The 12,459-nt window shown below is 37.3% G+C and overlaps 1 protein-coding gene across 1 annotated transcript in view; it reads left to right on the plus strand.

The window, feature by feature from the left end:
* LOC149553370 (Vps51/Vps67 family (components of vesicular transport) protein) overlaps positions 1-12,459 on the plus strand; it is a 188,060-nt gene that overhangs the window by 79,085 nt on the left and 96,516 nt on the right. The window contains exon 13 of the mRNA XM_089788836.1: positions 5,971-6,095. Within this exon, the coding sequence (XP_089644962.1) occupies positions 5,971-6,095 (125 nt within the window). The remainder of the gene's footprint in view (positions 1-5,970; positions 6,096-12,459) is intronic.

Below are 12,459 nucleotides of genomic sequence, written 5' to 3' on the forward strand. Positions count from 1 at the left end.
GCAGGTGCCATACTAAATATAGGTACATCTGCATCATGGACACCTGTGGGGGAAAACTCAAGCCTCCTTCTTGCCGACCTTCTAAAGGCAGAAATCGTATACCTTTCTACTCTCTCAACCATCTTTGGATTCGACAAGCTCTCCGCCATCCTTTGCTAATGAAGCTTAAGTTTATCTATACTCTCTCTCTCAAGGAATTTAGTTTCCTACTATCTTCCTTACTACTCCGCCAGCCGCCAAAACTACTAGGCCTCTTGTATTTGTCCATAGCTGGAAAAATCTAGAGTGCTGGTCACTCCCAAAACAACATCAGATCTGAAATTAAATAATATTTTCTTACCCCACAGGATGACAGGAAACCGCTTTGATACCATTTTAATAACGCTTCCTAGTTATTGCTTCAACAATTCCAATTTAAAAAAAAAAAACAAAATTCAGAAGTTTGATAGATTGTCAAACACTTGGTGCACAACTCTGTTTAATTGTATGTGATGTTTGAAATGAATTTGCTTATTAAGTTTTGGTAAATATGATTTTATAAAATCAATTACATTCAAGGTTGGATGCTGAAACTAACGCTAACTGGTCAATAGATTTGATTATACCAATGCTATTACAATCATCAATCATGGACTCTGATTTTACTTGCAAAATGTAAATCTGGAAATTACATTCAATAATAATGAACCTGGATTATAGTTGGAAATTGAGCCTCCTCTCAATTGACCAGTAATCAAAATTGCTGCCAGTGTGTATTTGCTTTAATGCTGAAGCCTTGGCAAGGCAATACGCTGACCCCACTACCAAAGCGTAGGTCCTTGACACAAGTCGCCAGTCTCCCTATTTAATTTCACAAGCTCCAATATATCTTGCAGTCCCAAATTTGCAGACGCCTTCCTCCAATTACTCACATAGGACTGCTGTTTGTGTTTGCAGGTGAATTGACATACAACACAGGCTTGAATATTGAATCACAATCCCTATAGAAATAGCACCCAGCCTCTAAAGATGACGTCTGAAACTTGTGAAAGGTTGCAGGTGTGTTCAAAGTCCACAAGCTGCCACAAATGGCACAATGGCAGTCTCTAGAACTCAGTTCGAACCCTCAATTTGCAGCCATGAAGTTTGATGTAATAATGCAACAAGTCCTCCAATAACAAATCTCCTTAGACGCAGCAAATATAGTAGGAGAAACTGCTAACAAATTCACAGAATACACAACTCCAATCTCCACTATACTCCAAGAATGGAGAACACTTCAGAACAAACACTTATACTTCAGCAAGGGCGCAAAACCATAGACTTAGAATTGTCACAAAGATAACAAGAAAAGAGATAAACAAATAATCAGATGCTTTACTCATCAAATGAGCTCATATTTATAATCTCCAAATGATACAAAGTTCTCCAAATGAACTTCACTAAGGAAGCTTCCCACATACAACATTAAAATATAATAAAGTGCCATTATAAACTAATTTATTAATTTATTAATTGCATTGCGGGATTCCACCCTCCTCTTCATTCCCCACTACACTTCCTCCCTTAACTGTAGCCCAAAACGTAGATCTTGCCCCATGAACCAATGGTTTGATGAGGACTTCAAGTCCTTCCACCGCATGCTTCGTCCACCCCCCTTCTCCCTTTTCCACTCAGTTGAGGCTCGCCTATTGCCGCTTTCTTCGCCACAAGAAGTGGAAGTTCACCTTACTGCAGTGTAGATCCCTTTGTGCCTCTCTATCAGTCCTTGAAGCTCTGTTGGCGCACCATGTTTCCTTGTTAGCCCCCTTCGCCCTCCACTCTGGACCATAGCTCCCTAGATTCTCATTCCCCCACTCTCTACGATATCCCTAACTAGTCCCCCCTTTACCTCATCCCCCCTTTCCGCTATCACCTCTTCTCCTTTTCCAACATCAGTTAGGCTGTTAGAGTTATGAATAGTAGCAGGACACCAGAGGAGGAAGGGTTCCAAGCATAGCTCTTCAAGCATGGTATTTCATGTTAGAAATTTATTCAGTGGTTCCCTCGAGATTTGTGACAAGGGCTTAACCTCCTCCTGTGTACTATAAGTTGAGTGGTTGTATCGGGCATTGATAGATCGTTCTTTTGGTGCAATGACAACCCCATTCTAACAAGTGGTATCAGAGCTTGGTCATAGGTTCGAATCTTTAGACCCTCAGGTAGCGCTAAGGGGGAGATTGTTAGAAATTTATTCAGCTCCCCTCAGGATTCGTGCCAAGGGCTTAACTGTCTCTTGTGTACTATAAGTTGAGTGGTTGTATCGAGCACTGACAGATCGGTCTTTTGGTGTAATGACAACCACACTCTAACATTTCAGTCCTGGGCTCCTTTCTTAGAGTAATCTTTAATAGAGTGGTTTGCACAAGCTTCCCCCACTCATGGTCATGACATTATCTATCCGGTCTATAAGTCCGGGCCAGCTTCTGACCATGATAACTACAGGACTATCATGGTTGGGCACACTTTTGCCAAACTCTACGCCACAATGTTGAACGCCATCTTATCTAGGGAGCTCGATCAATGACATTGTCGGGCTAAAGGTTAAGTCGGGTTTTGTACGGATTTTCAGATCACGGATCATATTTTGACTTTACGGGCCATCATTGAGGAGGCTTGTCATTGTTCTGCGAAAGTTTACTATTGCTTTGTCGACTTTCGAAAAGCTTTTGATTTTGTTCCTCGAGCAACTCTCTTCTAGCAACTTAGGGCCATTGAGATTTCTGAGATTCTCTTGATTTCTATAATGAGGCTATACGAGAGTGTGGTGAGTAGATTTCGGACTCCACAAGGCTTCTCTAATTTGTCTATGGATCACCTTCCTCCCTTTCAGTTTTCCCTAGATGCTTCGACTCATCTCTTTCCACCCCGGCAGGAGCTGAATTAGCATGTCAGACTTGACATCTACAGACAATATATTATCACAACTTGGAGTCACCCTTTTGGTGGGCTTTGTCCATGTATGACCTTCTACAGTGAGCACTTCCTTGATATCCACGACAGGGTCATTTTGCACCCCTGGTACCTCACGCGTCGTTGGACTCACGCCTTTTGCATCTCCTTGGGATCTTTCAGAGTGGGTTCGCACCGGCTATGTATTCAAACTGATCACCAAATCGATAGGGAGGACAGGGTCTACCGCCTTTGCCACCTCAAGGAGGCTGAGACCGAGATTCACTTAATTTTCCATTGCCCCATCTATTATGAGATCCAGGGGAGGTTCCACTGTTTGTTCAAAGAGTGCATGTCCCTTTCTTCATTCTTTAGATATATCGACCAGTAGTGTCTCGCACTCTATCTTCAGGAGACCCAACAACTTTGTGACCACACTCTCTAGCTCCATTTTCCCTTGACATCGACCCCTGTGCAATTCATCACTTCATTCTTCACTCTTGCAGTTCCAGCCTGAAGGTTGGAGCGGTCTCTCTATACTAGCTCGAGCCACACCAGATCTGTGAGACCTCGCAAAGATCACATTCGAAAACGCTTCGCTACTTCTAGCGGGACTCAGAGGTGGCATTCCAGAGCGCCTTCTTGTTTTAGAGCACATCTTTCCATTCTAGACTACTTCTCGCTTGTAAGTACCTAGCTCTTTCTTTCTCCCTTTCTTGTCTTGGTTTGTTGTTTTTGCTGTCATGTTCTTTCCGTGGACACCATTTGGTGCTCCCTCTCTTGATGGCGTTTGCCTTTTGTATTGTTCCTAGTCCCTTAAACCCTCGTTGGTCTCTTGTTGGACATTAATAAATTTGCATAGCTTAGTGTGATTAGTAATTTGATTTTCTTCTAAGTACATTCCTTGTCATTCAAGTTGGTTAAGGTGGTTAACTGTAGATTGTAGGTTCGATTTGGATGTTTAATGCTTCTCTCTCTGAGCCCTTATTGTGCTGTTGCAGGTGGCCTCCCAATGGTGTCTCCTGTGGCAAATTATGAATCTGTTTCAATGCTTTCTACGACTTCTATTCCTGCACCGTCATTAATCTACTAGAGGTTATATGATAGAATGCTTAGAATGGAAATAGAGAACCAAAGTTTGAAAGATATTGTCCACGAACTCTTAGAGACTATCATGGTTATGAATAGGATTTGAAGACTTCGCGCTTGATCTCCTAGTATATTATTTCATACTTGAATAGTTGAACAACGACTTTGAGCTTTGATAGCTGTTCCCCTTTTGTTTGAAGAAGGTTGCTTGTAGGAGACTTTGGGTTCTTACTATCAGCCACATATGTCAAGGTATAACTGCTGTCTTAAGGTTGTTCTTACGTCAATACTTAAGTCACCGGTATTACCGTAGCGATAGATTCCTTTTGTTTAATTGCAAGTATTTGTTGGTTGGCCACTGATCCAAGAATCTATTGAACATGGCTAACTCATAGGAATTCTTGGATAATCAGCTAGAACATCCAACACATTGTACAAGGGGCAATTGACAAACACTGTTAGTAATACTTACATGATCTCATTTGCCTAATTTCCTCTCGTACCACATTTATTTGATTCTCCTCTTGCTTCTTTGTCATCGAGCTTATTAGGGTTTGAAAAGAGGGCTGAAGAAATTCTTCATCTCTTTAAACTGGGCCATGCCTCTAGGTGCCTTGGGATTAGACCCATGCATTTCCTAGAGTTTGATGTCAGCCTCAAGGTGTAAAGTGTTCAATATAAAATAATTCATATAGTATCAAACATTTTAAGTGGGATTCATATCTAACCTTATTTCACATAATAACAAATCTAAAATATTACACTTAAAAATGTTAGTTGTATGCCATTTTAACCATTTACAAAATTACGCTTAAATGTTAGTTCATAAAATGGTTTAATGATGATGGTTTTCCATGTTTATTAACTAGAACATTTTATGTATGTCTTTTGGTATTTTTGCCAAGATGGGAGAAATGTAATATGATGTATCTAGAATTGTATATGCTGGTATTTTCCAGCTCTTTTGGGGGGATTGCTTCTTAGGTTTTTCTCTCGAGTTTGTTTTATCTTCTCATTTCTATGTAATCAAGCAATGATTCAGGGTTTTCTTTTTGGTTCTTTCCCTGATGAGCCCTTCAATGATTAATATATATATTTTATGAATAAGCCCTTGCATATTCATAATATATAAATAAAATATCAGTGGTTCACCCCTTTTTCTCAGAAAAAACCACTACACTTAAATGTTAGATATAACCATTTTAAGCTTAAAATTTTAAATTTATTATATTATGTAATTTATTATATTTATATATTTTTATATATTATATAAGCAAATTCTAGACCACCTTTCCAAACCTTTTTGACAATACCGTATTTCTGAAATTAAATCCTTTCTTCCTTGTAAATTTACCAACGATGGATCTATTTTTTAACATGTAACCTTCTTTATATAGAAGTAGCAAATAGATCTGAAGTTCCTTCAAGGAAAAATAGCTTCTGATACATGGAATAAATTTGTGCTCTTATGAGATTATCTAGATTCAATGCATGGTAATGTAAACCAAAGCTATACACATCTGAGTTAATTTTAACTTTGTGTTGTTTAAACTTTATACATCCCAACTAGTTTAAAAGTTAAAACATTAACATAACCATTTTATGAATAAATTTTATGGGATTTCAAAAATATGGCTGTGGTTCCAGAATGAGCAGAGACTGGATTCTGTTGTTAACCAAACTTGTTTCTATGTATGCATAGAATTTTTTTTTCACACAAACAATGAATGCTCGTGTAATTATTCATTGTGAACACAGATCTCAATTGTTGTACTAGTCTACACTCTATTGGTGATTACCATTAACATTGATTCAAAGAATACTAGCTCTTTTCTGACAGCATTTTGATCAATATGATCTTATGTGTAGCTACAAATTGCCTCTGCATGGCTCTTTCTTCTTCTTTTAAGCAAGATCTTTGGTTTTCTTTAGATGCTAATGCTATTCTGAATATCTGTTGATGCGTAACAGGAGACATGGTAGCCCTTCAGTCACAGCAAAAGGAGAGAGGGAGTTCAGATGAAATGAAGCCACTGCAAATGGCTTTGGATAGTGGAAAGGATGTTTTATTCCAAGGAAGTATGGATGTCTTATGGGTAATATTTCTTGTAACCTAAAAGAATTGTGTATGCACTTGTAACAGGGAAATGTCTATATTATGGAGTTGCAAGGCAATGGCAGGCTTTCACTTCTCATGAAGTGTACTATCACGTGTTGAATGTTGTCTTCAATGGTAGATGAAGTTGCATGTTGTGTTTTATGTTATTTATTCAGTGTCTTTCTTGTTGCTTTTTGAAGGATGTTATTTGAGTTTTTTGTTGTATGCTATCTTATTAAATTGGATTGGAAATGTAGTGTAATTATATCCTATCATGTGGACTACATGCAGTATACCCTCAACCAATAGATTGAGTGACCAGAGACAAAAATAAAACAGAAGCAACACATGTTTAATATAACAAAGAGAATAAAAATGAATGAGTTCAAAGAGAGTAGGGTTGTAAAACTGTATATGCTATTTGAATAAACAGAAAAAGAAGTGAACCCATAAAGCTTACAATGTAAAAAGTATGAAAAACTTTTGGATCAAACACGGCAATCTTGAGAAAGAAATGTAATACAGGCAATGAATATGCAAAGCTATTTCAACAATTTGATTACAATTCATCAGGTGTATGAAATAAGGTCAATCTTTTAACCTTATAATAAATAATTCATTATTTCCATGTAATGCAAAGTTGTGGTCTTGCTCAATTTTTTTGTAAGATCCCTTGTGAGTTCTAATTCCGTCCCACTGAAAAAACTAATGTATTTATTGGTTTTTGCCTTGCAAAATATAACCTTTTTGCATTTTCCAATTATATAGAATGCAAATGCAGAGCATAGACTAAATTCTACAAGTAACTAATGACTACAACTAGAAATCAACCATGCAAATAGGCTGGTAATATAATGACAGCAGCAGCATATAAAACTTTATTAATTTTTTACACGTCCCAATGACCACAAGATATGGCATTGAATTGAGAAATCATAACAGCAATACAAAGAAAACTGATGACGATGTTTATGCAGCTATGCTTGTATTCTCCACTTCAAAAAGTGTATCCAATGCCTTAACCATGCTGGGTATTCCAAATGGTGATGAGCTATCCACTTGAAGAGGAGGTTATTGGCTCCAATTGGGATGCATAGGCTGCTGGAACTGTTTCCAAATATGTCTGAAACCCTAGCTGGTTCCTTCTCCAAGCAAGAACTCCAAAAAAAGTCAAATATCATCAATAATGAGGTTGCTTTGCTTTTAGCATTTAAATACATTTTCGAAATCACTTTCGGGGTTTTAAAAAAAACTTCATATTACCTTCAAGTTGGACACTCATATTCTGCAAATTTTAACTGTACTTTGACATTTAATTGAGGGTCATTGCCACATTATGGATAAAGTGAATTTAAACAGTATAATTGCATTTTATAAATAATCAATATTTCTCATTTCTGTTAGAACTTGCAATTTAACCATTGTGTCAATTGTGCACCCATTTTCCTTACTAAAAACAGTAAAGGTCCCTCTCTATTGTTGGCCTACATTTTGTCGCCACAAAATGTAGTTAACAGTATGAAACTTTTTAAACTTAGTTTTGCATTTCTCTGAGTTAGTTTATTATTTAATTGGCTAACATTGATCAATCAATTGACCCCAATTTGTATAATGAATTCTTTCACTGAAGGTTTTCGTCCATCATGATAACATGTCAAGCCATTGTTGAGATTGCCACCTTACAACAGCGACCATAATCAAACATCGACGAAAGATCGTCACCCCTAATGATGTTTTTCAATAGAATCATGTAGTAACTCACATGATATCCTTTCATTTAGACATGTTATAAGATGTGGATATTAAAATTACTTCTCTATTGTTGAGGGAAATCAATGACTGGATATTCTAAGGACAAATACCCTTAGGAAGCTGATGGTTGGGTGCAACTCCAGACCTTCTTGTGGGTAGATCTATTTCAGAATCTACCATTGAAATTAATGTTTCAGTTGGATTCTTGAATAGCAATGGTTGCTGGGCATTGAAGATATTCTCAAGTGGGAATTAAGACCATCTTGGAAGCAGCTGGATAATGTAATAGAGTCATAGTCTATGTCAAGGAGCTGCATACTTAAAACAGCAGTTAGCTTGTATGCAAATTGTATGATGAAATGTATTTAAATGGGCTGGTGTAATTTGAAGAGCTTGGCACACAGGTGTATTTATCATCTGGTATGAAGAAAGATACTGCTACCTATTGTTTGGAATTAAAATCTGAAATATGGTACTATCTTGTCAATTGAAATATCATTTGTTTCCTATGCTGCTATCATCTGTCTACATGTTATATCCACAGATTTAGCTAGAGTATCCTTGGATGAAATCCCAAAGAATCATTGTAATCTCTTTTTCTTTTTCAATTTAGCAACAGCAAGTCAAAAGTTACAGTAAAGTCAAATAAAGGATCTTTGCAAATGCGATAACACTTCCCATTATTTCTTTGTTTTCCAAGTACAGATTTGAATGTATAAAATATGAGTAGAGGAGACATTTCTCTATGGTAATTGGAAGTTAATAACCATTAGACAATATTAACAACAATGTATAATCTTATCTCTATATAATATATGTATATGTATATGTATATATGTGTGTGTTGTGAGAGAGTTTTGTCTCATTGATGATTAACCAATAACCATAGAAGGATTATCTCTAGATTAATTCAATCCGATTGAAGCTACAACATTAACACTGTTACATCCCAAATTTTGACCTAAATTTAAATTTATTTATAGCTATTAGATTGGATGGATTTTTCTTTCAAAATCATGTGAAGAAGGTAGTTATTTATATCCGTTGTATTCATTATGTTAACTGTTTAACAAAGATGGTCGTTATCCATTATTTGTCATTTGATGTTTAGCAGTTGCTTGATTCTGGAATTATGGTTAATAATTAAATTCTTTATCTATATTAAATGTTATTATGAAATTATTATGGAACTTGTTATTATTGTGGAAATATTGCACGGGTGATTGCAGGAGAAGATGAAGGGGGGAAGCCTAAACGGGATCAACGGAATGGGATACTAGCTTAGTTCAATTATTAGGTTGACAAGTATGACTTTAAATTGCCTTGGTAAGGACCTAGCGACTTGAACTTCAGGATACAATTGATGGACCCGCATGAGCTATTAAATAAACATTCTAAAATATAAATTAACTTAATTAAAAGTAATAAGTACCTCAAAAGGTTTTTGATTGATCTTTCCACCACATCATTATAATGTATACCTATGTATGTACACAGATATAAGAATAAAGTGACATCATAATATCATTTTTATAATAATATGATGCCACCTCATAAGTATATCTACGTGCAAGTAGATAGATATAAACTATAATTATTCTCGATTTATACCCTTCAAATCTTTTTCCATATTTATTCATTTTTCTTGCTAGAAACCGAATGAACACTTGGCATAATTATTTGGCGTCCAAGAGCCAAGTCTTTCTTTTTATGTTACGGCATTTTGGAAGCCAAAGAGACATATAACCTCCTTATATTATGAAGTCGAGAGAGGCGGAAGACATGATTTCTCATCACTCGACTTCCTTGTTTATCACCTCGACTTCTTTCATTATAATCGATCACGGTTTTCATAGCACTCGATATCTCTGTAGTATACCACATAGTAACCATTGCATTATTTCCCTTCCACGATTTCCTTGTTATTCTGATGTTCTATTGAAATCGTGAACAATAATCATACTGGGAATTAGCGTTCAAGATCTCTTCTATAAAGAGTGAGATGGCTTGTTAGCATCTAGCAGAACTCCATTCTTTTTCTAGATTATACCAGGTTATGTGGTTATCCAAAATCCAAGCATTGAAATATGTTTTCTATATCAGTTGTTACAGCATTCTGATTTATATAGCAGTAAGCTACAATTTATATCTTGATGCAAATCATCTTGCTTAATATCATAGGTTAGATCTTCTCTAAGGTAGAGTTGTTTATGGCAAATAAAAGCCAAGTAACCATGCTATGAAATCATAATTTATTTATGCTACTGAAAGTCAGAATCAAATGATATGTTTTTGCAAGTCTTTAAGAACACATTCTTCAAATCACAAATTGTGATAAGTTGGAAACATATAATATTTATGAATTAGTTTAGGATCAACGGACAGAGCAGATTCCTCTGAGATTCGAGCACTTAGGACTCACCGGCTGTATAGCTATGGAAAAGGTGAAGAGGTGAGATGGAATCTGCAATGACATGAAAATAAAAGTCAGACATGATACAATAAACCTGAATTAATTTCATTTAATAGCTCATGCTCGTCCATATTATTGTTCCCCTGTTGTCAAGTCGAGCGGTTGTGATTGTGTCATTGAACTCATCAAAAAACCTTGGCCAAGGTCGTTTTAAAGCATGTTTGCCATCTATGATCACTTGATGTCAGTAGAGCCAGTTATTCAGACATGTCCGTCCATAACTGTGTGGACATTCTAAACATCGGAATGCTCAGGTGGCTGGACTAAAAGTATCCCAAGCTTGATCCTGGGGTAGGGAGGGCCTTTCTATTCAATAGATTGTGTGGGGATAAATATGGTCTGAGGTTGGGAGGTTAAGCCTAAGTCAATGTTTCTCCTCTTACTGAAAGTCGAGGCTTGCACAACCAAATAAAGACTCACCGAATAATTCTTGTATGTTCTTTCTTTTTCATGTTATGCATTTACTTTACATATATGTAGGTAAATCGTTATTTCAGTTATTATAGTTGATTGATGTTATAGTTATTTCAGTTGAACATTATCAGATTATTTTAGTTAATCGTTATTATAGTTGATCATTGTTATAGTTATTTTAGTTGATCATAGTTATAGTTATTTCAGTTGAGCCTTATTATTTCAGTTAATTGTTGGTTAAAAGCAGTTATTGTCTCATGAAAAGGAATTCGCTTTAATTTCCCTGAGGGTGATGGTGATCTTTTTACGTATCACCTTAGGAGATTTCTGACACCCGCTAGCTTTGATGAGTCGCTTGCTGCCTCTGACATGTTTGATTCGCTTGCCTTTGCCATCTGGGATTCCGCTCTCCTTTCTATTCCCCATTGTTCCCCTTCCTCTTTCAGAGCTAAGCGTCGGAATACCTATCCTATGAATAAATGGTTAGATGCTGATTCCAAAGCTTCCCATCGCTTTGTTCGTGTCGCCTTTGAGACTCAATCTCCCGCCTTCACCCATTTGTGCCTTTCGTACCTCCGTTTTCTTCGTTGTAAGAAGCGTTCCTTTGCCTCCACTCAGTGCAGCACCCTTTGCTCCACACTTATTCAGAATCCCTAGATCTTTTGGCTTACCCTTTTCCCTCATTGCTCCCCTCTATCCTCCACTCTCGACTACCGCTCTCTGACCTCCCATATTAGTACGCTTTACTACATTCCTGGGCAGCCACCTCTCTACTCCACTCCACCTCCTTACTACCGCTTGTTCACCTATTCTAGCATTGTGGAGGCCATCAAATCTTTGAGATGCAGCAGAGCAGCAGTTGAAGAGGGTTTCCAGGCATAACTTTTCAAACTTGGTGCTTCAGTTCTTGGATCTTATTTTCTTACACTCTTTAATAGAGTGGTTTGCACTGGGTTTTCTGATTCCTGGTCTAGACATGTGGTTTACCCTATCCACAAGTCTGGGCCTGCTTTTGATCCGGGTAACTATAGAACTATTATGATAGGACATACTTTTGCCAAACTCTATGCCACTGCTCTAAACACCATGTTATCTAGTGAGCTTGATAGAAGAGGTTGTAGGGCTAAAGGGCAGGCTAGTTTTCGGGCAAACTATCAGACTGTGGTTCACGTGTTTACATTGTGGGTTATCATTGAGGAGGCTAGACACCGCTCTTAGAAGGTCTATTGTTGTTTTGTGGACTTCTGTAAGGCCTTTGATTTTGTTCCCAGGTTGGCTTTATTTTAGTGGCTTCATGAGATTGGGATCTCAGATATGTTACAAACTGCTATTATGAGGCTTTATGAGAGGGTAACCGATAGGCTCAAGACTCCGGAGGGCTTTTCTGATCCGATTTAGAGCACTATTGGGGTGAAGCAGGGTTGTCCTCTTTCTTCTACATTGTTTGGTTTGTATATTGATGAGTTGGAGGATTTCCTTCTGAAATCCTCCCAACCGGGAGATGGGTGTTATTTATATCAGGTCTTGATCTCCATTCTCTTCTTTGCTGATCATGTGGTTCTTTTGGCTTCTTCTCCTGATAGCTTACAGAGACTCCTTGATGGTCTGGCCTCTTTTTGTGTTCAGCGACAGCTTGTGGTCAATCTGTCTAAGACACGGGTTATGGTCTTTAACTGTTTAAAGACCTCACATCTTCATTTCTTCTTTTAGGGACAGGCGGTTG

Source organism: Cupressus sempervirens, chromosome 6, assembly GCF_028749045.1.
Source record: "Cupressus sempervirens isolate cs-2001-9-10 chromosome 6, ASM2874904v1, whole genome shotgun sequence".
In the NCBI taxonomy this organism is placed as follows: domain Eukaryota; kingdom Viridiplantae; phylum Streptophyta; class Pinopsida; order Cupressales; family Cupressaceae; genus Cupressus; species Cupressus sempervirens.